The following is a 27,707-nucleotide window of genomic DNA, read 5'->3' as shown; positions in this document are numbered from 1 at the left end:
CGGGCTGCCTGGGCTCAGATCACACCACTTACTGTGTGATTCCAGTAAAAGTTACTTAACCCACTCCGTGCGTCAGTTTTCTCACTGGTAAAATGGGGACAATAATAATACCTACGACAGAGGACTGCTCTGAAGATTAATGAGTTGACCTCTGTAGAGCTCCCGGCATGAAATAAGAACTCAATAAACAGAGCTGATGTCATTTTTCTTCTTTTCCTGGACACAAAGCTGCTCTACCCAGATAACCCTTATACATCTTATAGAGTCAACTCAGCCATGGCTTCCTTCAAGAAGCTTCAGGTGCCCCTCTGGGTGCTCTCAGGGCACAATCACATTATTTGCCACATTGTAATATAATTATCTGTATCTGTCTCTCCCACTAAGCTGTGAGCTCCCGCAAGCAGAGATGAGATCTTATTTGTCAATGGATACAATCTGGTAGTCAAGCCCTTCCTGAATGAACGTCTGTGCTTACTGAGCTCATCCTACCCTCCTACCTGTAACATGCCACCTTTCTCACACTGTAGATACCCAATCACTCCCAACTACCCCTACCTCCCATCTCACCCCTCAGGTACAGCATACCCAGGACTGCCCTCTGCTCGTCTAGTCTTGTTCTGCCATATTGGTTTTACACCACTGACCATCAGCCAAACCCAGTCTAAACTAGAGAACAAGGGTGTTAGTCAATACAACCACAGAAGCTTCCCTGGTGGCTCAGACGGTGAAGAATCTGCCTGCAACGTGGGAGACGTGGGTTCAATCCCTGGGCTGGGAAGATCCCCTAGAGGAGGGCATGGCAACCCACTCCAGCATTCTTGCTTGGGAAATACTATAGACAGAGGAGCCTGGCGGGCTCCAGTCCATGGGGTTGCAAAGACTCAGACAGGACTGAGCAGCTAACACTAACAGTTTCACATAGAAGGTAGGCAGTTCTTTACATAACAAGAGGGGCTTCTGTGAGCTTTCAACATCAGTTTCCTTTCTCTTAACAATGCTTTTAAAATCTCTCTTGGAATCTAGTCTATAGATGGATGCGAACCTCACCCTTTCATAATAGCCTGTCAAGAATTTACATCTCTCTAATGCTCTTCTTTTTTTTTCAATTTTTAAAAATACTTTTTTGGCCGCATTACACACAGCAAGTGGTATCTTAAGTTCCCAGACTGGGGATCAAACCTATCCCCCCTGCAGTGGAAGCTTGGACCCAACCACTGGACCCCTGCTCTTCTTCTTTGGATGTGGGGATGTCAGATTTTTGGAAGGATTTAAACACAAAATATTGGGAGTTCCTAAGTCATTCCAGGAGATGGTTTAGGCTAATGAGGTTGTGTACAGAACAGCACAGTGGTAAGAACACTGAATGGGTGTTCCAAAGAGAAACATCCAAAAAACTGCTCCTTCGGCTTTTTGTGAGAACAGTCCCAATTTCTGGGAGATAAAACTATGAATATGGTTAAGGACTTGCAGATGGCTGCAATGAAGACAGAAATATAAAAATGGGACATTAGTTGGTGTGTTAATAAGGAGATACTCAATTGAATGGGGGAGGTGTTTTATATATAAGGACATGGGCTTCATAACCTCCAGGAGCATTTTACAACTCTGATGGTGGCTTCTGACTGTACTGCCTCCCACTCCAGTATTCTTGCTTGGAGAACTCCATGGACAGAGGAGTCCGGTGGGCCTCATAGTCCATGGGGTCGCAAAGAGCTGGACACGACTTAGCGACTAACACACACACGAGGGCAATGAGACACCATTGATGAGCTTTTCAAAGAAACAGGACTCATCAGATTTCCATCCCGAGCTTTCCCCTGCAAGATCCTTGATGGCAGATACGAAGCCTGGATTTCAGGAGCCAAAGGAGATGAGGGAACCCTCAGATCTTTCAGAAGCACGTGTAGCCTTGTATCTCTGGAGACGGTGGGATTTCAAAGAGCATGTGATGCTCAGAGCAGAAGACTGGTGAGTGGCGAGTCGCACCACTGGGCATGCCTCTATAGTGCAGATGAAGTGGGGCAACTCAACACCACAGGCCGCATCTGGCCTCTCGCTCCCTCTGCTCTGTCTGGCTGAGATCAAGGAGCAGGGCCTGGAGTCCCAACAATGACACCAGAAGGATGCTGGGGAGATCAGAGGGATACCCAGGTGACCCGGGCCCCTCCCAGGCCCCCTCCAGGCTGGCCACCACGCCCAGCTCCCAGCTGCAGTTGAGTGTGGCTCATAGCTGCCCCGTGTTCAGAGAGCTGCCCTCAGCCACACAGAAGCCACGGAGCCTGGGAGGTAACACCTCCCTCCTGCTTTCAATCTCAGTAGCCGGGAGCGAGGTCTCAGTCAGCCCAGCCTGTAATAAAATACCATCGACTAGGTGGCTTAAATGGCAGATGCTTATTTCTCACAGCTCTGGAGGCAAGAAGTCCGACATCAAGGTGCAGGTCCTGGTGACAGCCCCCTTCCTGGCTTGCAGGTGGCCACCTCCTTATTGTGTCCTCCTGTGGCCATAAAGCCACCAAGCCCCTCACAAAAGCCCACGTTCATCTAACCCTAATTGTCCCAAAGACTCCAACTTCAAACAGCATTTCACGGGGCTGGGGCTTCCACATGTGGATTTTAGGGGGACTCAACTCAGTCCACAGAATGGACCTGTCAGAACAGCCCTCCAGCCTCTAGGAGAAGCTCACCCTGCACTGTCACACGTGTTCCAGAACCCCATGGAGTCTGCCCAAAGCTGGTCTTGAGCAGAAATCACACTCTCTTGAGCAGAAATCACACTCCCATTCAGCATGTCCCTGCTCCATCCTCACACCTCATTTCATGAGCAGCTCTAATAAATCACCTGAAGCAAAATCTCCAACTCAGGTCTATATTTAGAGAAGCACAGTCAAAGCATCAGGTTCTTCTACCATCAATCAATCAACTGACTCAGGCCAGGTTCGGACCGTGCCTGGCGTGGTGAGCTAGTGATAGCAGGGCACGGTGACCTGCAGGCCGGAGGCTGGGTGCTCATCCCTGCTCTGCACGTGACATCAGGCAAGTCGTCCAGCCTCACCGAGTTTTAGTTCCCTTGTCTGTATGCTGGCAACACCACTACCTCCACTGGATGACCCCCTATCAAAGCACTCGGAAAATCAAAAACCACTATTAACACACCGATAGCTACTCAGTTAGTGCTAGCAGAACCCTGAGTATGCAGATATTCAGTCCCTAACTTTAAGGGAGCCCCTACTTCCCTTCCTTCCCCTCATTATAGATTGAATTGCATCCCCCTAAAAGATATGCTCAAGACTAATCTGAATGTGACCCTGTTTGGAGACAAGGTCTCTGCAAATGCAATCAAGTTAAGATGAGGTCATACTAGATTAGGAGCTTCCGTGGTGGCTCAGATGGTTAAGAATCCACCTGCAAAGCGGGAGACCTGGGTTCAACCCCTGGGTTAGGAAGATATCCTGGAGAAGGAAATGGCTACCCACTCCAGTACTCTTGCCTAGAGAATTCCATGGACAGAGGAGCCTGGTGGGCTACAGTTCATGAGGTCGCAAAGAGTCGGACACGACTGAGCACAGCACAGTGTTTAAGTTAACAGTATGCAATATGTTGATCTGATACATTTGCATAATGCAATACGATTACATCCCTGCATTAGCTAAGGCCTCTATAATGCCACAGAATTATTTATCTTTTTATGGTGGAAACAATGGATGGACCTTGAGGGCATTATGCTGTCCTTTGGTTTTAAGCACTGTGCGTTCAATGGGTTGGTTAAAGACGGGGCTGTCCATAGTAACATATGAGTCAGTGTAGTTCCTAGAAAATAACAGTAGAGGGGAGCAGAGCCTCATTTTTGCCCCATCCACCCAGGAAGTTTATAGACAGTGGATGAATTCAGCTCTTCTTGAGGCTTCTACTCCTAGAGTGAGTGACACTTACTCAGTTGTGTCCGACTCTGCAACCCCATGGACTGTAGCCTGTCAGGCTCCTTTGTCCATGGAATTCTCCTGGTCCAGGGATCAAACACCTGTCTCCTGCACTGCAGGCAGATTCTTTACCATCTGAGCCACCAGGGAAGCCTATTTTTAAGAGACATTCTACTCCTTGGGGACCCTCAGGTATTCCACTGGGACAAAGTCAGCTGCTCATCTTCCTCTCAGAGGAAAAAGCAAATCAAGTGAAACATACATTCCTTAAGAGCCCACTGGGTGTCAGGAACCTCACTTTAAAACAGTTTATATTTTACAGGGATATTTTTCAACTTTTACGTGGTATAGGCACAGTTCTTCAGAGCAGCTGAACCATTCTGGAGCCTGAGATAAATTTTTAAAAAATCCTTTCTATGATTTGTCTTCTAAGATACTAAGTCATAAAACTTTGTATAAGTTAATTAGTGATGAAGTCTAAGAAGTTTGACATAAGCCTTGGGGAGAGAATTCCTTCAAAGTTTCAGTCTCATTCTGGCCCAGTTCAGTATTGAATTTATCACAGCTTTATGGCTAGGTTGGGCTTCTCCAGTAGCTCAGAGGCAAAGAATCTGCCTGCAATACAGCAGGCCCAGGAGACGCGGGTTCCATCCCTGGGTCGGGAAGATCCCCTGGTGAAGGGCATGCAACCCACTCCAGTATGCTTGCCTGGGAAATCCCATGGACAGAGGAGCCTGGCTGGCAACAGTCCATGGGGTTGCAAAGAGGTGGACACAACTGAAGCAACTTAGCACACCCACCTAACACACATGGCTAAGTTACCCAACCAGCCAGCTGCATTTTCATTCCATTTGAGCTGTATGTGTCTGAGCCACGTATTTCCTAAATGCTCCATTAGGAGGGCCAGACACCATGCTGCACCTCTTCAGCAGGCTCTATTATCCCTCTTTCTTATATTGTAGTATGAAGTATTTCAGAATTGCAAAAAGTATGGAGAATAACAGAACAGGACCAGAGCAGTAACCCTCAGGTTTAAGAAAGAAACACTGCAAATACGCAGAAAGCCCCAGGGATAAACACCGCATTTCTTCTCGTCCCTAAGATGTAACACTCTCCCAAACTGGGTGTTTATCATCAAGACTCTGTTTTCCCACTGGAAAAGTTTGGGGAAGAACCAAGCATCCGTTCTCTGCTATGGTAATAAAGGGAACAGAACTGCAGGCTCCAAAGATCCAGAGCGAAAGGGGGTGGGGAACAACAACGAAGTTGGAAACCTTTATTTTTCCCCATGGAAGGGATAAACCAATTGCATTGCCCATCATTGTTATACAAAAATCTGGAAATAATAGATCTGCAGGGTAGCAATAAATGAAAATTAAGAAGGCAACAGAAATAATCTAAATTTGAATTATTTTCCACCGTTATTAGGATGAAAACCATTTCAAAGTACAGTGTCTGGCTTCAGAGTAGGTTTAGTCCACCGGCCAGAGCCTGCCATAAAATTAAGGTGTTCAGCATCTTGTCTGCTCTACTGGCTCGTGACAACACCTCTGAGGTCTTGGAGAAAACCAACGTACTCCCGGGGCGGCTCCAGCTCTGAGCTCCAGCGCACAGAAGGTGCTGAGAGCCTCGCCCTGCAGGGTGCAGTTTCTAAGGATGCCTACGGCGGGGAGAGGCTGGAGTGGGATGGGGCCAGGGGCCGAGGAGGAAGGTAGCATCACCGCAGCTCCCGCCGCGCCCCCGCGCCGCCCATCCCTCGCTCCCCTGACTCAGCGCTCCAGCCGGGTCCAGGTCGAGCGGAGCCGGCGAGGGAGCCCCAGCGCCACCTACCGACAACAATGAGGACCTCCCTCTCGATGTGGGCTTGGATGTAGATGCGGCCGCGGCGCTCCGTGTGGTCCGTGCCGCAGAGGCTGGGGACGTTCATCACGCAGCGCTTGTGGACGTTCATCATGCAGGCTGCGGGGACAGAGGCAGGGCGCGCGGCTCAGGCTGGTCCAGGCTGGACCCCTCCGGTTCCCCTCCTTCCCTCCGAGGCGGGCGGAGACCAGCCTGCCCTGCTCCGGTCTCACCCGAAGGGCTTGCTTCTCCAACTCCCCCTCTCCAAAACCCCGACACCCCAGCCCTCATGGACAGAGGAGGCGGAAGGTGTCTGTCCTTCCCGGAAGGCTGAGGTACCTGGCACACCCGCAAAGGCTCTGAAGCCAGAGTCACCAACCCCAGTGACACGGGGGTGTCTAACATAGTGAGGAAAGGTGCGGGTGTGGTGGTCTTGGCCAACCAGAGAACACAGCAGCTCCCACTGAGGGCACAGCCCTGCAGGGTGCACGCCCAAAGTTGCCAAGATTTTCCCTTTTTTCAGGAGTAAGCAGGAATCCTGACCTCTCCCGATTTTTAAATATTGATGATAGGCTGGGTTCCCTGGAAAGAGTCTGAGAATGGAAGTTGTGAGCAGGTTTACAGTGAGGGGCTCTGGGCCCATGAGGATGCCCTAAGGCTGACAAGAGGAGGGACTCGGGGGCTCAGAGGACCGTTCAGTGTTGTCCCAGACTGACACAAGAGGGCCAAGCCTTTGCCCCTGCATCTGCCAATCTGTGGTCATGAACCAGCCCTGGGAGGGGCATCATCTTGGAACCTGAGCTGAGCCCCCACAGTATCCACCATAACTAACTGCAAGAAAAAAACTTAAGACCCAGGGCAAGACGAATGGAATATGCAAACTGAATCTGACTGGCTGAAGTCTCCTGTGTGACGTGATAAATACTGGCTCCCTGTCCACACTCCTGGAGTGCCCCTGTGCTTCTTTCAATGGGTGGCTGGTTTCCCCTAAGCCCCTCGGCTGCTCCAGGCTATGCCTGGAGTCCCATGTTCACTAGGGGTCCCTCATTCCAGTCTGAGAAGTCAGGAGAGGCTGGGTCACCCCACAGGGCATTTCAGGAGATTCCACAGGAGCTGGGGGCATGGCATCCCTTCTCATCCCACCCAACCTCCAGGAGGCAGCAGGCAGATTAAAAAAAAACTGTAAATGAGTTGTGGGGAGAGAAGGTTGGCGGAAGGATGGGGAGCCCCCTGGAACCTGCATGCCCAAGTTCAGGGTCCTACGTCAGCACCAACTTGCTACCCCATCACCCAGGTATGAGCAAGGCCAATCCAGGCCCCAAGGACAGCCTTGAAGAATTGTGCCCTAAATAAATGGTTATTGTTGGTTATTGTTACTCAGCATCACGCCGGGGGTACCCAGCCCACCCAGGACTTGGGAGAATGTGCTGCAGACTTGGGCCCCAAACCATAAGGAAGCAGCTGGGGCAGCAGAGGTTCCTCGAGGGCACATGTACTTACTGTCACATTTCATCCCCTGGTGGATAAGTCCATAGAGCAATGACCCACAGTGGTCACAAAACGTGGGGCTGGAGTATGTGTGGATCTTGAACTTGTGTTTGCTCCGGGGGTCCTGAGGGCCAAAGAAACAACAAGAGAGGTTGGTGTCAGTGTGGCATGCCAAGGTTTCACACTGCACTCAGCATCATTGGAGAACACGCTGAGAACTGCACTTGGCCCCCAGCATCCATCATACCTGCTGGGACCATCGCAGGAGTGCTGTACCCAAACACCAGGCTGGATAAACAGTCACTGAAGAATGAATGAATGAATGACTAAGACAGCTGATGGCTCCCATTCTCACCCAGCACACATACTCACTGTGCCTGGAAGCACTCCATCGGAGAACCCAACCTACTGACTCCTGCCAGCAGCAAGGACTGCAGAGATAGCAAACAAAACTCCAGACGAACGAAGTAGAAGGGTCCCCTTGTCTACTTCTCTCTCCTTTATCTTCCGAGCAACTTCTGAATTATCTAAAACCCAAGGCCTGAAACCTCCCCACTTAGAGGCCATTTGCTAGGACCTCTTCATCTAAAGTCTTCTCTTGTAGCTCAGTTGGTAAAGAATCTGCCTACAATGCAAGGACACTCAGGTTCAATTCCTGGGTCAGGAAGATCCCCTGGAGAAGGAAATGGCAACCCACTCCAGTATTCTTGCCTGGAGAATCCCATAGACAGAGGAGCCTGGCAGGCTACAGTCCATGGGGTCGCAAGAGTCAGACACGACTTGGCAGCTAAACCACCACCACCATCTGTTCAAAGTCCAGTGAATACTCTGCAGACTGTGGCATGGACTACTAGCTTTCCACCAATACCCAGTCTTCCTTTCAATAAGAGAACCCTTGAGTTGCAGCAGAGCTCATGGCTGTCCAACTATAGACCACATTTCCCAGTCTCCCTTGCAACTTGGCGTGTGTATGTGATTGAGTTCTCACCAATGGGATGTATGTGTTTCAGTCATTCCTTTAAAAGAAAGGTGTACATCTTTCCAGGCTTCCCTGGTGGCTCAGATGGTAAAGAATCTGTCTGCAATGTGGGAGACCTGGGTTCAATCCCTGGGTTGGGAAGATCCTCTGGAGAAGGAAATGGCAACCCACTCCAGTATTCTTGCCTGGAGAATCCCCATGGACAGAGAAGCCTGGCAGGCTACTCTGTGACATGGTGTCACAGAGTCATACACGACTGAACGACTAAGCACATACATCCTCCCAGGATTCGCAGGTGGCATTACTGGTAAAGAACCCACCTGCCAATGTAGGAGATGTAAGAGATGTGGGTTCGACCCCTGGGTCAGGAAGATCCCCTGGAGGAGGGCATAGCAACCCACTCCAGCATTCCTGCCTAGAGAATCCCATGACAGAGGAGCCTGGTGGGCTACTGTGCATAGGGTTGCAAAGAATCAGACACAACTGAAGTGACTTAGCACCCTGCAAGGTACAGCCTCCTAGGCCCCTTCTTCCCTTCCCACTGGCCGGAAGATGGTGAGAAGTGGAAGTGACCACCTTGGACCCACTGGCCCTGTACTTTGTCCCTTTAGACAGACATCTGAGAGAAAACCTACCTTCTGTCTTATTCAAGTCACTATATTTGGGGGTTATCTGTTACAGTGGCTCACACTGTTCCCTAACTAACTAACGTGCCCTTCCTAACCTGGCAGTGCAGTGCAGAAGTTAAAGGCACAGACTTGGGAACATAAACCGCCTGGGTTCTTCTTAGATGCATAATTTTGAGCAAGATATTTAATTTCTTTGTGCTTCACTTCCCTTGTCTGGACAATGAGGAGACTGATAGTGCTGTAAGCTTACAGGACCATTGGGAATAATAAATGAATTAACCTATGGAGAGAGCTTCGAACCGCCCGGCACACAGTAAGCAGTGAAAGCTTTTGCATTATTATTATTACATCGCCCATGTGATCCCAACGATGCCTCCAACACACATTACATTTTCTGTACCCAGGACTGGTTCATACTCCCAAACATGCCATGCCCTTCATGACTCTCTGGCTCCACATGATGTCTGTCTCCTTCAAGAGATGCTCTAATTTAAAAAACAAAAGTCTTCTTCTCTTTCCCAACCCAGCCTGCAAGTTGCTTCCTCCATGAAAGAGTATATTGCAGAAGAGAAGACAAGGGCCCCAGGTTCCAACCCAAGGCTGAGCTGACATTCTAGCCTTTGTTGTAAGCCACCTATCTCTTCCCTAATCCATTCATTCATCCATTCACATATATTTATTGATGCAAGTGCCTTTCCAAAACACATTCTAATAGAGACAGAAAATGAACAAATAAGGAAACAGACACGATAAGTAGAAATTATTTTATGTGCTATAAAAATAATGAGCATTTCTCCTTAGGAACCTGTTATTTTCAAAATGTAAAAATAATCTTTATACCTTTTAGGGTGGCTAACATTTTAGAAAACTGATACTGACAATACCAAGTGCTGATGTGGAGAGAACCTAATTGGAACCCTCCTGCAATACAGGGGGAATGCAAAATGGTAGAGTCTCTTTGGAAAGTGGCATGGCAGTTTCTTATAAAGGTAAACATCCCCTTATCATATATGACACAGTATTCCCACTCCTAGGTGTGAAATGAATACATGCTGCTGCTGCTAAGTCGCTTCAGTCGTGTCCGACTCTGTGCGGCCCCATAGACGGCAGCCCACCAGGCTCCCCCGTCCCTGGGATTCTCCAGGCAAGAACACTGGAGTGGGTTGCCATTTCCTTCTCCAATGCATGAAAGTGAAAAGTGAAAGTGAAGTTGCTCAGTCGTGTCTGACTCTTAGTGACCCCATGGACTGCAGCCTACCAGGCTCCTCTGTCCATGGGACTTTCCAGGCAAGAGTACTGGAGTGGGGATGAATACATGAATCCACAGAAAAACCTGAAAGTTTACAATCACCTTATTTATAATATCCAAAGTCTGGAAACAAGCTAAGTACTCAACATTTACCATGTGAATCGATAAACGACGTGTGGTGTATCCACACAATTGAATACTTCTCAGCAGTAAGAAGGAATGAACTACTGATACAGGTAACCTTTCTGAATCTCAGAAGCATTAGGGTAAGATAACGATGTCAAATACATGCTGTTTAATTCTGTTTAAATGACATTCTAGAAAAGGCAAAACTAAAAGAAAAGAAAAGGCATAACTATGGGGACAGAAAACAGATGGGTGGTTAAGAAGGATCAGAGGAGGAAAGGGAATTGATAACAAGTTGACAGAATGTGGGAACTTTTATGGGGTGACTGGAATAAGCTATATTATCAACCATGTGAATGTTACTGTACATATGTTTTAAAAATTGAATTTTGCTGCATGAAAACTCTGTTTCAACAAGTCTGCCTAAAATATCCTCCATCCCTGAAGGCTTTTGTTGGCCTTCATCTTCTTAATGAGCTACAGTGTTTCCTTCCTGATTTTCCAAACCTCTGTGGTCACGTCAAGCGGGTGAAGGGGTGACCCTTGCATAGCCCTGAACAGCCCAGGTGAAGAGGCAGGGTCAGCTCTGCTCTGGCTGTGGGACCTGCAGAGCTCCAGGATTCAGAAGGACCCCAGCCACCACCTCTCCTGCTCGAGGACTGAGCTGCTACCCCAGTAACAGCATCAGGGCTTGAAAGCAAAAAACAAAAACTACAGGCTCCCTGTTGATGGCTTAGCCAGCCATGTTTCCATCCTTGGGCAACGAGACTAAAAAAAAAGAAAGAAAAAAATCAGGTTCCTGGAAACAGTCCCAGTGCTCTGTGCCATAAAATGCTTTCCACTGCCAGCCCCGTGTGAATCCACCTTAAAAGGTGAGAAATGAACACCTCAAACCCACCTGTTCTTGACCCGCATTGGCCTGAAGGGGGAGCTCAAGGCTTCTCTCACTCCCCTGGCTGGCTCAACTCTGCAACTCCATAGACTGTATCCCGCCAGGCTCCTCTGTCTATGGAATTTTCCAGGCAAGAATACTGGAGCAAGTTGCCATTTCCTACTCCAGGGAATCTTCCGGATCCAGGGACCGAACCCGAATCTCCAGGGTCTCCTGCACTGGCAGTCGGATTCTTTACCACTGTGCCACCTGGGCCTCTAAGGAAGATGAGAGCCAGTCTGGTTGATCAAATTCCAGGACGCTGACTGGCCCAACCTCAGTGGGTGGAGCTTTCATAGGCCCTAAAGCCACGGGCACCTTTGAGTGGTGGTTCCATCCTCCTGGTCCCATGGTCTCACCCTAAGAAGGGTGGGCATGACTGGCCTGGACCAACTCCACTCCAAGTCCTGGGGCAAGTTCTCTCTCTCCTCTTGGTTCCTGTGCTCGCTTCTGGGTTCCCTGATATGTTAACCTTTTTGAGCCAAGAATTAGCTTTGAGGATATTTTAACTGCTTGAACTGTGGTGCTGGAGAAGACTCTTGAAAGTCCCTTGGACTGCAAGGAGATCCAACCAGTCCATCCTAAAGGAGACCAGTCCTGGGTGTTCATTGGAAGGACTGATGCTGAAGCTGAAACTCCAATACTTTGGCCACCTCATGCAGAGTTGATTCATTGGAAAAGACTCTGTTGCTGGGAGGGATTGGGGGCAGGAGGAGAACGAGATGACAGAGGATGAGATGGCTGGATGGCATCACCAACTCGATGCACATGAGTTTGAGTGAACTCCGGGAGTTGGTGATGGACAGGGAGGCCTGGCGCGCTGCGATTCATGGGGTCGCAAAGAGTCGGACACGACTGAGTGACTAAACTGACTGACTGAGGCCTGCCTCAATAGAAAGGAGTCCCCAAGGGCCTCATGAGCTCTACTTAGAGATCGGAGGCAAAACTCCACTAAGAATAAAGTTGCTCTTTGCTGGCATTGCACTTTCCTCCATGCCTATATCTTAGTGGGGAATCTCAGGGGAGAAGACCTCAAGCATTCCTAACCAGACACTGCCAACGGGAAGAGCAGAAACCACAGCACAGCCTTCAGGCAGGGTCCTGGTTCAAGATTACCTCTAACCAGATTAAAGGAGTGTATGCCCTGCAGACCCTAATCCTATCAGCAACCCCATCCTTAAACCATCGCTATAAAACTCCTCACCAAACTGTCCTGGGTGGGGACACACAGTTTCAGGGGCAGGAACCTGCTTTGCCCTGGCAAAGCAATGAAGCTATTCTTTTCTACTTCACCCAAAACCCTGTCTCCATGGTTCAATCCAGCACTGGTGCACAGAAGCCGAGCTCCCCGCATCACTATCAGTAAAACATAATTAGTGGGAAGCTGCTATATAACGGGGAGCCCAGATTGGTGCTCTGTGATGACCTAGAGGTGTGAGATGGGGGTGGGAGGGAGCCTCAAGCGGGAGGGGATATATACATATAGTTGTGACTGATTTGCACTGCAGTACAGCAGAAACCAACACAACATTGTAAAGCAATTATCCTCCAATTAAAAATTTTACAAAAAACAGAAACCCCTCTCCATCTTAGCAAGTCTCTTTCGCAGCAGGAGGTGCCAAGATGCACAAAGAAAGGGAAGGAAGAAGAAAACACAGTGATTGCGAGCTGTCCATATGCCCAGTGACAGCCATGTGGAAGGTGTTACTCATGCTGATTTCAGTGACGATGAAAGGAGCCCAGTCTAGAGAGGACCTTCTCCAAGGTCAACCAAACGGCCCCTGGAGGGCTGGGACTCACCCCACATCAGCCTGGCTCCAAAGTGGGAATACAGCAGGGTATTCTCTCTTTCCTCTGCAACCCCCAACTACATTAACGCCTCATCCTTCAGGTCCGGCTAAAATAGCACTTCCTTTTTGCTTTCCTTTGTTCATTCACCCAGTAAATGTATTCTGAGAGCAAGGTTCTTCCCAGGCATTGAGGGTACAACTGTGAGCAAAGGAGACAATACCTCCTCTGGTGGAACTTATGTTTTAATGGCAGAGAGAAAGCAAAAGAAAATAAATGCCATGCCCCTCACCTCTTTGGGCTTCCCAGGTGGCTCAGATGGTAAAGAATCTGCCTACAGGGGGGCACCCGGGTTTGATCCCTGGGTTGGGAAGATCCCCTGGACAAGGGCACAGCAACCCCACTCCAGTATTCTTGCCTGGACAATTCCATGGACAGAGGAGCCTGGCGGGCTACAGTCCATGGGGTTGCAAAGAGTCAGACAGACTGTCTAACACTCACCCCTATCTTTCCCATCACAGTATTTATACCACTGCGTTGTAGCTGTGTGTTTAACTGCATCTCTCTCATGCTTAGCTGCATGCAACATGAGGCAATTTTGCTCTCCATGATATCCCAGAGCATATATTGTACTTAGCATACAGAAGGTGCTTGATAAATACTTAATGAGTGAGAGTCAACATTTATTGAGTGTTTAATTCATGCCAGGAGCCACTTGCAGGGAGTTATCAGACATTAACTCATTGAATCTCATAACACCTCTATGAAGTCTGTACTGCTTACTGCCCCCACTTTACAGATGAGGAAACTGAGGGACCGAGAGGTGTAGTGACTTGCCCAGGGCTGCCCAGCCACTGCCAGCACTGCATGGCACACAGTAGGTGGCACATAGTGAGAGGTCCGTGAGCTGTGATGGCAGCAGTGGGCCGCAGTCACTGCTATGAAGCACAAAGAGGCCTTAGACGATGCACATGACCTGGACAGTCCTGTGCAAGATGAATTACACCAGACGGGAGAAAGAAAGGCCACTCAGGCAGGATGCAGAGGAAATCTGTTTCTCTGTGGTTTATTTAGAGGCTGATGGAGGCTCCTCCAATCTCATTCCCTTGCCTTCTCTTTCAGGAGGGCTAAGGCTTGTAAATACCAACTCCACCCATCCCCACTCCCACCCCCGACACCCGCTCTGATCTCTCAGACGACCCAGAAAACAGGTCATCTCCGGATTGATTTCTGGTCCCTTCCCTCCTTCCACTTGGGAGAGCTTGGAACAAAGCCACACGCCCACAGCTGGGGTCCTTAGGACCTTCAAGGAGAATCATTCAGGGTGCCTGTCTATGTCTGCCCAGGCCCAAGGGGCAGGTCTGCACCTGGAGATGACCCTCCCCCAAAACCAGACACAGGTGACCGGTGGAGAGGTGGATGCTCAGTTCAAGTGTCAGAGGACGGGCCGTCAGGACATGTAGAGCCGTAGGGCTGAGGTGGTGATTACTGACAGCAGGCTCCAGGGAGAAAGGAACAAAGGCTTCATGACCCCAGGGATGGAGCTCCTGGTTGCAGTCTCCTAGGGGCCTGGCATTCTGCCCTCCAGTTCCATCTGACTCTCCTGTGTCCTCTAAAATTTATCCTTTGTACTTAAGCCAACCTAAGCAGGCATCTGCTACCTGCACTGGGAGGAGGGGCGGGGGTGGAATAATTGTCAAGATATTTACAATCACTTTGGCTCAAGTACTGCCCATACTGCCCACTGACGATCAGAATGGACTGCAGGGCCTAGCTACGCTGGGAGTTAACCCTTTAGTTGCCAGATCATGACAAGGTAGGGTGGGGAGGAGCTGCCAGGGAAAGAAGTGGATGGGTGGCAGGTGGGAGGGGGAGGTTCCGACGGCCCAGTGGCTATTCACCAACCAGCAGGTAAATACTTCATCATTTTCACAACTGGTCCAGTCGTGCTGGTGGATACAGGTTAAATGGCAGCCCTGCCTTTAGCTGAAGTACATTCCTTTCCCAGCCTCTGAGGCTGTGACTATTGACCAGGATGAGGTCAGGGATCCACGTGGCCTCTAAGTCAGAACTCTCCCCCCAGGTCTGTCTGGATCCCAGTCAAAGACGCGATGCCCAGCCCTGCCTCCATCCCTCCCCGACCTTGTTCTACAGTTGGCTTCCCCAGCCCAGCCCACAAGGGCTGGACCCCCTCCAGTGTACCTATAGCCCAACCCCATTCCTGGCCCGGGTCCTTCTTCATGTTCAGAGGTTACCATCTGGATGCCAAAGGCCACACTAAGTTTACAAACAGGCGGTATTTGGCCCATATGGAGCGTCTTAAAAATATTTTAAAAATCCTGAAATGTCAGAAAAAAATGCAGATTTCTGGTTCCTTTTGAAAACTCACAAGTTGGGGCAACACTGGACACATATTCCTCTGGGCGGAGCAGCGATGGCACCTTTAGATAAAGCATAAGCTTTCTAATTCTCCACAGTTCCCATCATTCTCTATTGTCTCACACCTTGCCTGCTTCACTCTCTTCCCTTCCCCACCTGGCCCCTGTAGGAATCTGGGTTTGTGACTTTTGCCAGACTCCCCATCCTCTCTCCCTAGGAGTCCACTGACTGGGGTCCTTTCTTCCTAGGTGTCACTGGCTGGGGTCCAACCACATGTGGACATAACCTCATACTCCTGAATGATGAGTTCATGCAGTTCAGTGCCAAGAGCTTTCAGAAATGGGCTTGAAATTTTTGTATCCCTCCCGCAGCATCACCTCTTGACCTCTAGTCATCTCTCCCACCTGGTCCTCTCTCCCATCCCTAAGCAATCAGGTTCTCACAGGATCCTGGCATGATGCCTCTACCCACTGTTTCATGGCGTTGAGCTCTATCATGCTTCATACTAGGCACACTTGGATTTCCAAGTTTTCTTCCACGTCTGATCCTCATGCAAGACATTGTCAAATAACAAGAATAAAATGATTATCGACTACTGTGACTCTCACTGCCACCATGAACTCAGCACTCTTCCAAGCACTGTGCTAAGGGTTCCATATCACATCATTATTGTCGTTGTTGTTTAGTAGCTAAGTCCTGTCTGACTCTTTGTGACCCCATGGACTGCAGCCTACCAGGCTCCTCTGTCCATTGTCCCAAGCAAGAATACTGGAGTCAGTTGCCACTTCTTTCTCCAGGGGATCTTCCTGACCCAGGGATCGAACCCGTGTCTCTTATGTCTCCTACACCGGTAGGCAGGTTCTTTACCACTAGCACCACCTGGATATCATATCATTAAACCCCCATAAAGACCAATGACATAGGAGTTATAATCCTGGTATTCCAGATGACCAAACTGAGGCTTAGAGAAGGAACTTTTCCGAGGTCACAAAGCAAGAAAGAAGAAGAGACAGGACTGCAATCACATTTGTCAGGTTCCAAATATGCAGGTAGCAGAGTGGGGACACCTGAGTGTCACCTGGCTGCTCCTCAGCCTTCCCAGAGGGCCTCCAACCCAATAGGGGGTTACAGCTATATGACACCCCTCATCCCACACAAATGTGGCACCAGCCACCGTCAGGTCACTCGGAGCTCCCCACCCCCATCCCCAAACCAGAGTCTTCACTGTGAACACCTACTCCCCAGGACCAAAGGACAGGTCCATCCCAGCTCAGCATCTTCCGCTCATCACCTGCCTCCAGGCTCATGCAGCTAAGGATGAAGGAAGCACAGATCAGGGGGAAAAAAGAACTTTAAATCTCTAAATCACAACCTAAAATAGCCTCTCTCAGCCTGAATGGGCTGTATGGCTTTGTGCACAGGTGGGCTGAAATTCGGCTGAGCTGAGGCAAAGCTGCAGGAATACGGAAGCTGCGCTGAAACACCAAGGTCATGAGAGCACGCACCGCAGCGTCAGTCAGAGGAGAAAGTCAGGGCAGCCTATAAATTCAGACTGTGTCGTCCCTGGCCCTTCACAGGCCACAGAAGCCTCGAAGGTATGTTTCCCAGGAGGTAGACAGGCAAGGCAAACCTGGAGACCCCAGCTGGAAATAGGGTCAGAAGAAAAGGAAGCTTGCAAGCCTGGGCTCTGGAGTTAACCGTGAGGCCTCAGGCAAGTTACTTGAGCACTCTGCGTCTCTGCTTCCTTGTCCATAAATCGCAGATAAACACAGTACCCACTTCATCGACTGGATGTGACGGCTAAAGCTCCCAGCATGCGCCTTGCATGAAGGACGTACAGGCTCTGGAGTGTATTATTCCAAAGAGAAAAGATAATCACGGTAACACCTCCCGAACTTCAGTCTTGAGCTGTCATATTTTTGCATGCCTACATTCTACCAATAAAATTATTAATTCATACTTGGTGCTGTTTTTTCACTCAGAATGCCACTTTCACCTATTTTAAAACCTATTTTAACCTATTTTAAAATAAAACTAAGAGTGTGAACTTGTGGGATCGGTGTGCAAGTTATGTTTTTTTCTAACACACCTTAAAAATGAAATAGACAACCCTTACAATGAAATTTTAAGATGTTCATCCCACCGGACTGCATTAACAAGCTGTAGAAACACAGACATACATATGTGCAGTGAGTAAGCCGATCAGCATTACCCTGTGGGGGCAAATGGGCATGTATATCAAAAGTCCAAATACTTCTCCCGTTTTGACCCAGCTGTCCCACTTCTGGGACTTGATCCTGGAGATAAACCCACATACATAGGAAATTTTATACACACACGGTTGTTCACTGCAGCATCGTTTATGATAGTGAAAGATTTTAAATGAGCCAAATGTCATAGGGATGGAGATACTCAAATCTTACTGCAGTTACACAATGGACTACCATTCAGGATGAAAATGAAGCTTTCTGCACTAACGTGGAGAAAATCTTAAGAGTATATTTTTAAGAGAAGTCGAAAAAGAAAAAAAAAAAGCAGAACCCAAGGTGCAGAACTATGCTGCAGGCAACCTTTGGGTTGAGAAAGTGAGGTAGGATAAGAAAGTGTATTTTAAATTACTCAGGTCTGCAAAAGCAAATGCGAGAAGGAGAGGCTGCAAGAGAAGTTAATAAAAAAAGTGTTTCTTTAGGAAGGCAGGAGGGAACAAAGTGGAAAGGAATACAACTTTTCCTTATATAGCTCTGTAGAGTTTTGATGGCACTCCACTCCAGTACTCTTGCCTGGAAAATCCCATGGATGGAGGAGCCTGGTCGGCTGCAGTCCATGGGGTCCCTAGGAGTCGGACACGACTGAGCGACTTCACTTTCACTTTTCACTTTCACGCATCAGAGAAGGAAATGGCACCCCACTCCAGTGTTCTTGCCTGGAGAATCCCAGGGACAGGGGAGCCTGGTGGGCTGCCGTCTATGGGGTCGCACAGAGTCGGACATGACTGAAGCAACTTAGCAGCAGCAGCAGCAGCAGCAGAGTTTTGATGACAGTAGAATATTTTCATGTTTATCTGGACATCACGAAACTCCCACTGCACGTACCAGCCTGCCGGGTAACCCAACAGCATCGCCATGTCCCAAACTGCAGACAAAATGCTGAGAATTCCCGAGAGACAAAGAGGCAGGGGAACCTTAATTAGGACGATGTGGACTGAGATTCTGTGCACATGAAATGCGTAGAATGTTAGAAGCTGTAATTACACAGTTGGAAGGGGGACACTGTAATTTGGAGAAGATCTTTCATTGTGTTCCCGGAGAGCAGAGTGAATCGTGCTGATGAGCTGTGTAGATGCTCCGGTGCCTGCGGGAGGCTGTGATACCCACGGCTGCTACGACCCCCACCCCTTGGGCAAATAAGTAATTGTTCCATTTAAAGACAAGCTTCCGCTGTGTCAACTTCAGTAGGATTTTAAATATGATTTCCTGGGTTACAATCTGCACTGGAGCCAGTGTCAACATCAGGGGTTAATTAATAGCCACATTCAAATTTAAGACACAGCTCTTGCAGTTATTAGCTTCCAGACTACAGGGCAAATTATTTAACCCTTTCAAGTCTTAGTTTCTACATCTAAAAACTGGATAATAATAATAATTACTGCCTAAGTTGATGGGAGAGCTCAATGCATTACTGCCTGAAAACTGCTTAACGGTCACTGGTGGAAGTAAATATTTTTAAATGTTCACTGTTATCATTCATTTTCTGTCCACAGCCTTTGCCCATGTTTAAATTCAAGTTTGCTTCTTTCTAAATGATTAGTAACAAGCTTCCTATACAACGTAAAGAACATTACCCACTCACACATGATATACACAGTAAACATTTTCCCAGTTTTTCACTTGCCTTTTAAATTTTGTTGATTTTTCTTTCAACATCTAACACCGCAAGTGTGTCTGCGTGTGTGCGTGTGTGTTTTAATATTTATTTTTATGTTATTTATTTGGCTGTGTTGGGTCTTAGCCTGCAGCACGTGGAATCTTTAGTTGCGGCATGCAAACTCTTGGTTGAGGCATGTGGGATCCAGTTCCCTGACCAGGGATCCAAGCTGGGCCTTCTCCATTATGAGCACAGAGCCTCAGCCACTAGACCACCAGGGAAGCCCACATGTGAGTGTGCACGCTCAGTCGTGTCCAACTCTTTGAGATCCCGTGGACTGTAGCTCACCGGGCTCCTCTGTCCATGGGATGTCCCAGGCAAGAATACTGGAGTGGGTTACCATTTCCTTCTCCAGGGGATTTTCCTGACCTAGGAGTTGAACTCGCATCTCTTATGTCTCCTGTATTGGTAGGCAGGTTCTTTACTACAAGTGCCACCTGGCAATGATCCACTTACTCACCAAGTGTTTGTTGAGTGCCTGGTATGTGTCAGAAGCTGGATGAACAAAATCAAACACAGGGTCTGCAGGACCCTGACGGGCTGCCAGCCTAGCTGGGAGGTGACAGTAAAAAGGTACAAACAAATGCACACTTCTGAGTGCCGTGCAGGAGAAGCTCGGGGTGCTTAAAGAGTTAACGGTGAGGGATTCCGTCACCAGATCTGGGAGGCTTCCCCGAGGAGGTGAAGTCCGAGCTAACATCTGAAGGACAGAGGGTGGAACCTGGACTTGGGGCACTTGACAGGGCTCTGCAGACACCCTGCTATTCAGATGCAGACACCCTGCTTCAACACAGGCAGGCCGGGCTGATACAGTCCTCTGCCCCCTGCCTGGCTCCAAGCTCTGCCTCAGCCCCCATCCCCTGTCTTCAATTCAAATCCCTCAGCCGTGAGACCCCGGCCCCCATAAGAGAGGACTTAGTAGAGATCTCATGAGCCAGATTCTCAAGGTAGATGGTCCGAATTCTGTCCCAGCTCTGTTACTTCCCAGTCATGCGGCCTTGAGCAAGTTCCTCAAGCTATATGAGCCTCAGTTTTCTCACCTGTCAAATGGGGAGACGCTACAGCAGGATGACACACACTGTGAGGCTGGGCTTCCTGGGCTGAATCCCAGACTTAACGACTTCTCGTGTGACTTGGTGCAGATTACCTAACGTTGCTGTGCTTCCACCTCCTCATTTTCTAAAAGGTATTTATTTATTTGGCTGTGCTGGGTCTTAATTGTGGCACGTGGGGTCTTCGATCTTCGTTGCACGTGCAGGATCTTTGTGGCATGAGAACTCTTAGTCGGGGCATGTGGGATCTAGTTCCCTGACCAGGGATTGAACCTGGGCCCCCTGCACTGGGAGTGCAGAGTCCTAGCCATTGGACCATCAGGGAAGTCCCACCTCATTTTTAAAGTAGAAACAATAATAATAGCATTAAATGTTCATAGGATCATGAGATGCTATTGAGTTAATTTTTGTAAAAAGCTCAGCGCGGTGCTTGGCAATTAGTTAACACTCTATGTGGGTAGAATATAATAAATAAACAAATGTTTTGGCTTTTAGATTTGTGAACATTCGTGAAATCATGATTATACTGTGCTTATCAGCACAGTGACTGGCAGACAGTGTGCACTTGATCGATGTCAACTTAAAATAAAGACTTCACCTGTGATCTTGGCCAAGTCACTTCCATGCTCTGGTCTCAGTTCCTCCTTGAAAAAACAAGGAAGTTGAGCTGGGTATTCCCCAAGGGCCCTTCGAGTTCTTACACTCTGCCTTCCAGGCTGTTCACACAGCTCTGCCCTGCCTCTTCCTGTGAATTCACTGCTCAGAGTATACAGTAGCCTTTCAGGGACCAGACACACTGCCACAGATCACACCCTTGTTTTATAAATAAATCCTCCATCAACCACAAAACATGCACACCCAGCCTCTCCCCTAGCTTCCCCTTCCCCCCACAGCACCATCAGCCAACAAAGGGAGGGGCATCCCGCTCCCTGCTGTGTGCAGGTCACCCAAACGCAGGACCAGGACACGAGGTTACTGAGGTTACTTAACTTAAAAGATGCTGTCAGCTTGATTCCTAGACTCAGAGCACCATGCCGGCTTCCTGACAGCTTCCTCTGCCACAGAAGCCCTGGGCACCCCCACGCCTGCCTTTCAGAAGAGCAGAAAGAGCTCTTACGTAGAAGGACATGCAGGACGTGGCTGAAGCGAACGTCTGCCAGGCCACCATCAGCACCTGGGACTCTGGACAGCACAAGCCCGTGTAGGTTCTGATCCTAACGACTCTAACTCTGGGCACTAGAAGCATGGATACTAAACCAATAGATCCATACAGACAAGGAACCTAACTGAAGAAGACAAGTCCTGTGCACACCAACTGATTACCCTGTCACCAAGAGCATCACTGGGACACCTGTCAGCAGTTACTAAAGAGCTCTTACGTGCTATGTGCTGTCCCGGGGCGGGGAGCTGTCCAACAGCAGATGCTGACCCCACCTCAAGGGCTCTCTAGATTCCAGTGAGGGATAACCATCATCATCACCATGATCACCATTACAGTAAGAGCTAACATATGCCAAACACTGTTCCAAGAGCTCTGTGCGTGTGGGCTAGGTTGCTTCAGTCGTGTCCAACTCTGTGCAACCCCATGACTGTAGCCCACCAGGCTTCTCTGTCCATGGGACACTCCAGGCAAGAATACTGGAGTGGGCTGTCATGCCCTCCTCCAGGGCATCTTCCCGACTTAGGGATCAACCCCACATCTTTTATGTCTCCTGCATTGGCAGGTGGTTTCTTTACCACTAGAGCCACCTGGGAAGCCCTCTAAGAGCTTTATATATAATTAATTTATTTGACCCTCACTGACCTTGTACAACAGGTTTATTATTCTCATTGTACAGGGGAAAAAACTGAGGCACAGAGAAGTTAAGTAACTTGTTCAAGGTCACGCAGCTAGGCTCTTGGTCATCATATAAATAAGCGACCCTATGATGTGTGACAGTAAGGAGAGGTATGCGGGGCTTTAGGAGTGCAAAACAGGCAGAAGTGACCTGGTCAGGGAGGCCAGGGAGGGCTTCCCTAAGGAGCTGAGCTGTGGCCTAGAGGATGAGTCCAAGTCAATCAGGGTTCTTAAGCCTCAAAGCACATTAAAATCAACTGAGAGGCTTTGAGTCAATAAAGTCTGACTTCATTCGTCTGCAATGGGCCCAGGCACCAGCACTCAGTTTTAAAGCTCTGCAGATGATTCAAACATGCAACCAGAACTGAGACTCCCTGAGTTCAAGGGGAAGAGCAAGGCACGTGCCTTGTGGGGGAAGAGCTGTTGGGAAGGATGGGAGACTGAAAGAAGGAAGCTCAGTCTCGGGGTGAGGAGAGAGGAGTCAGGAAGAGGCTACAGGGATGGATGGGGCCACAGCATGCAGGGCCTGGGAGCAGGGCAACCATATCCTTCATGTCCCAGAGGGGACCCTTGTGAGAACAGTGGGAACAGCAGGGGCACACGCTCCTTAGGATCCCAAGGCAACAGAATAAGCAGGTGTGTATTCGGGCCAGTGTGACAAAGAAGGACGTATGAAGATCCTGCTTATGGACCCTCAGAGAATCAACGGCGCCTCTAAAACCGTGGGAAGCCACTGACGTGTTTTCAGCAAGAACGATGACAAGATCCCACCCGGTTTTTGGAAAGATGACTCCGCAGCAATGCGGAAATGACAGGCTGATGAGACAGAGAGGAAGCGGGGCGTCGGGACAAGAGGCAGCTGGTCCAGGGAGAGTGGGTGGGGCCTGGACGAAGGTCCTGTCTGTGCGGATGGACAGAACTGTCTGTGGGGGGTGCGCCTCGTTTTGTTTTCTTACACTGCAGAAGAGTTTCTTACACATTAAAGGTTTGTGGCAACGCTGCATCTAGCAAGTCCATCGGCGCCATTTTTCCAACAGCATTTGCTCACTTTCTGTCTCTGTCACATTTTGATAAGTCTCACGATATTTCAGACCCTCAACCCACAAAAAAAGATTACAGCCCGCTGAAGGCTCCCATGATAGCATTTTTTAGCAATAACATATTTTAAAATTAAGATATATACACTGTTTCTTAATTTCTATTTTTTGGGGGGGTGCTACCTGGTGGCTCAGATGATAAAGATCTGCCTGCAATGAGGGAGACCTTGGTTCAATCCCTGGGTTGGGATGATCCCCTGGAGAAGGGCATGGCAACCCACTGCAGTATTCTTGCCTGAAGAATCCCATAGACAGAGGAGCCTGGCAGGCTACAGTCCATGAGATCGCAAAGAGTCAGACACAACTGGGCAACTAACACTTTCACTTTTTCACTTCATTGTTTTTTAGACATAATACTACTGCATACTTAAAAGGAATACCGTAGAGTATGAACATAACTTCTACATTCAGTGGGAAATCAAAAAATCCATGTGATATTTGCATTACTGGTGGTCTGGAACTTAACCCACGGTATCTCCAAGATACACCTGTAAATGTCAGGTTTGATTATTATTTAGGAGGTACAAAGCGATGGGGAGAATATGAGGGTGGGGAAAGTCTAGGAACACAGAAGAGGCCCCAAGAATTGACCCACGGTCAGGAGAATTTTGGAGATTCAGTCAAGGGGTGAAGAGAATCAAAGGCAGAGAGTTGCAACAGGAAGGCTGAGATGCAGAATCACAGGAGAGTCAGAACCAATGGGCTGAGTTTGAAAGCAATCAGGTCCAAGATTCTGAGTCAAACAAACACTTACATAACACACAAGGCACTGTTTTAAGCTCTTTGCATGAACCAACTTATTTCACCCAACATCCCCACCCAGTAGATAGATTATTGTCCTCATCTTGAAAATGAAGAAACTGGGGCACAGAGCAGTTAAGTGGCTTATCCAGAGTCACGCAGCCAGTAAGCAGCAGAGCCAAGATTTGAACCCAGGCAGGCTGGCTCCAGAGTCCATACTTTCAAACAACAAGCAAGACCAGAAACCTGAACCTGAACATTTTACTCTACTCTCACCTGCAAACTACTGCTGAAAGTACCAGAAGGAATTGTTTAAAAATAGAATCTATTTCAGCCCAGAAAATCAGGGAAAGGTGCCAAGTAAAAGACAAAAGTTCCTGAAATGTTTCTCAATATATGGAAAAGGTGAGGCTTGAATTGAGGGAAAGGCATCCTGGCCCAGGTCTTCCTATTAAAAAAGGATTAAGAATGGCAAGGTCTGATGCAGGGTGGGGGGTAACTGAGCAAATATAGAAAGTTGAATTGAATCCTCGCCGAGCAGTCCCTGGCAGCAGCAGGCCCTTAATAAATATACGGAATGATGAATGATTCTCCCTGAAGACTGCATGTAGGAGAAGCAAGTGGCTGCCAGATAACTCCCCCCATACATTGCACCCCAACCCCGCCGCAGATCCCACGGGACACGGAGAGTTCAAGTACAGCAGGGGGACACTGCAGCAGCAGTTTCCTTAACCAGGGTGACCATATTTTTCCTTCTCCCTTCATTGACTAGGCTGGGGACATGAGACATGACTTTCCACTGACAGTTCCCAGCTTCAGAAGTTATAAACTGGTGGTAGACAGAATGAGGACTTCACTGCTTAATAACCTGTCTGCCAATGCAGGAGACATGGGTTTGATCCCTGGTCTATAAGATCCCATGTAAAAGGAAATGGCAACCCACTCCAGTATTCTTGCCTAGAGAAATCCATGGACACAGGGGCCTGGGGGTGTGGCGAGGTGGGCAGGGACTACAGTCCATGGGGTCACAAAGAGTTGGACACAACTTAGCAACTGAACAACAAAATGTACAGAATGAAATCCAGTCCAAACATGTTTTTTAAATGCACCATATATGTCGTTCTCGAATTATCTGTCAGCACCCACATTTAGGGGATTCAGATGTCTCTTTTAAAAATTGGAAAACCTGGATCTTGGTTGTTTAAAGAACAGGAATTAAAAAATTCCTTTCAGACAGAGTACACACACTCTAGATGCAATGTCCCTGTTATCACACACTTGACTCATTTACTTAACCTGCCCAGTGCTGGCTGGCTTTGAAGCCAGACATCCTGATGAATGCATGCACCTTTTCAAAGTCACGTGGCCACAAACAAAACACCAAGGAAGGCAGCCAGACACAAGAGAGGCTCTCTCCATGTGTACAGAGTTCAAAGCAGGCACTCTCCTTCTATAGTGGCTGCACTATTCTGCATTTCCACCAAGAGTGAGCAAGGGTTTCTCTACACCCTCACCAACACTTGTCTTTGGAGTTTGTTTTGATAACAGCCAGCCTGTCAGGTGTGAGGTCTCACTGAGGGTTTGATTTGAATTTTCTGATGAATGCTGAACATCTTTTCAGATACCAGTTACCCACCTGTATGTCTTCAGATAAATGTCTACTCAAGTCCTAGGCCCATTTAGAGACTCCTCAAAAAGAGAAATACTATATGATCCAGCCATTCCAGTTATGGGTATTTATCCAAAAATAACTGAAATCAGGGTCTTAGAGAGACTTTACAACTCCTGTGTTCACTGCAGCATTATTCGCAACGGTGAGGAAGCAAACTGAATGCATACACACAGATGAATGGATGAAGAAGACACAGTATATACATACAGGGGGCTCTTACTCATGCTTAAAAAGGAACGATACACTGCAACACGGGACAATATGGATACACTTTGAGGACATTATGTCAAGTGAAATAAACCAGACACAGAAAGACAAATATAACAGAAAGACTATATAATTCCAATCACACCAAATTCACAGAATCAAAGAGTGGAATGATGGGTCCTGGAAGCTGGGGTGGGGGAAACAGAATTACTAATCAATGTTTCAGTTAAGCAAGATGAGTGAGCTCTAGAGATCTGCCCACCACTGTCTACAGTCAACAATACAGGATAGTACACTTAAGAGTTTATTAAGAGGAGGGCTTCCATGGTGGTTTAGTGATTAAAAAAAAAAAAAAACACCCACCTGCCTATGCAGGACACAGGTTCAATCCCTGATCCTGGAAGATCCCATATGCCATGGAGCAACTGAGCCCATGCACCACAGCTACTGAGCCTGTGCTCTAGAGGCTGTGCTCCACAGCAAGAGAAGCCGCCACAATGAGAAGCCCGAGGATCACACAGCTGGAGAGTAGCGCCCACTCGTCCTAGCTGGAGAAAAGCCCAAGCAGCACAACCAAAAATAAATAAATAAATAAAATCATTTTTTTAAGTGTATTAAGAGTGACTTCCTTGGTGGTCCAGTGGTTAAGACTTCGCCTTCCAACACAGGGGGTGCAGGTTCCACCCCTGGTCAGGGAGCTAACATCCCCCAGGCCTCTGGGCCAAAAAAAAACAGAACAGAAAAACAACAGAAGCAATACTGTAACAAATTCAACAAAGAGGGTAGGTCAGATGTTTTGTTCTCTCCACAATAAAATGAAATAAAAGAAAATAAAACTAAATAGCTCAATAAAAGAAAGCAAGCAAGCAAACGGCTGTTGGCCTGGGTAGTGGTTACCCTGATGGAAGGGGATGGAGATGTAGGGATGATAAGGGTACACAGGAGGGCTTCTGGGGTTCTGGTTACAGAGAAATGTTCACTGTGTGAAAATTCACCAAGATGGACCCTTTCCTGTACAAGAAGCAGTTTGCAAAAACCGTGTGACCAACCCAGACTAAAAGCAGCACCTCTGAATCCAGATTCTAAATTCTTGGAAGAGGGGGTCTGATGGGTCCAGTCTGGGGCAAGTGTACTTGTGTAGCTGGACCCAGCGGAACCCAGGCTATGAGGTCAGACAGTTTCTGGGGGCGCAGATGTGGGAAGGCAGTTCTGGAGAAAAGAGCTGTCTGTTTCAGTTAGCTTTTCCAGGTGAATGGGGCTGAAGTAACGAGGCAGCCTGGGGTGCGGGGTAAGAACAGGAGCTGGGCCAGACTGCCTGGGTGTGAATCCTGGCTCAGCTACTCGCTGGTCATGGGACCCTGGGCAAGTCCCTCAGTCTCTTCAGAGCCTCAGTTTCCTTATCTGTAAAATGGGGCTGACAACAATGGGACTCACCTCCTAGAGTGAAACGAAGAATAAAGAAAGATTCTACGGAAAGTGCTTAAAACAGAATCTTATCTATGAATGCTAGCTCTTGGATACTACTATTTAAATAAAATATTGCTACTCAGACATCCCAGGAGTCCAGACCACTGGAGCTGGAGGCAGAGCCTTTCTGACTCCAGGACCAGCGCCTTTCACGTGAGAGATGTCTCTTTCTGGGTCATCTACCTTTGAATGCTCTATTTCCCCCTCCGTCTGCAGCCTCCACAGGCTGAGGTCTTCTGGGAAATTGCCTTTATCAGTCTCTGAGGCCGGTCTCGCCCCTTAACCAGAAGTCAAAATAATTCATAAGACAAGACATGCCTGCCTCATTTAGTTCCAGCACCTCTGATCTTCGTGCACCAGAGAAACAGCTCTTTCCCTTCTCCAG

At 48.3% G+C, this 27,707-nt stretch overlaps 1 protein-coding gene and 1 non-coding gene across 4 annotated transcripts in view; both read right to left on the bottom strand.

Moving 5' to 3' along the window:
* Positions 1 to 27,707, bottom strand: part of PRKCB (protein kinase C beta) — a 375,621-nt gene that overhangs the window by 169,750 nt on the left and 178,164 nt on the right. For all 3 annotated transcript variants that reach the window (XM_005224690.5, NM_174587.1, XM_015460312.3), the window contains 2 exon segments: positions 7,257 to 7,368; positions 5,748 to 5,876 (listed from right to left, as the gene is read on the bottom strand). In XM_005224690.5, the coding sequence (XP_005224747.1) occupies positions 5,748 to 5,876; positions 7,257 to 7,368 (241 nt within the window).
* Positions 20,554 to 20,626, bottom strand: TRNAG-CCC (transfer RNA glycine (anticodon CCC)). The gene has a single exon. It is a non-coding gene; the product is annotated as a tRNA-Gly (tRNA).

The sequence above is a fragment of the Bos taurus genome, chromosome 25 (assembly GCF_002263795.3).
Source record: "Bos taurus isolate L1 Dominette 01449 registration number 42190680 breed Hereford chromosome 25, ARS-UCD2.0, whole genome shotgun sequence".
Classification (NCBI taxonomy): Eukaryota; Metazoa; Chordata; class Mammalia; order Artiodactyla; family Bovidae; genus Bos; species Bos taurus.
The sequence above is the reverse complement of the archived record's forward strand: the minus strand, read 5'-3'. Positions and strand labels throughout refer to the sequence as shown.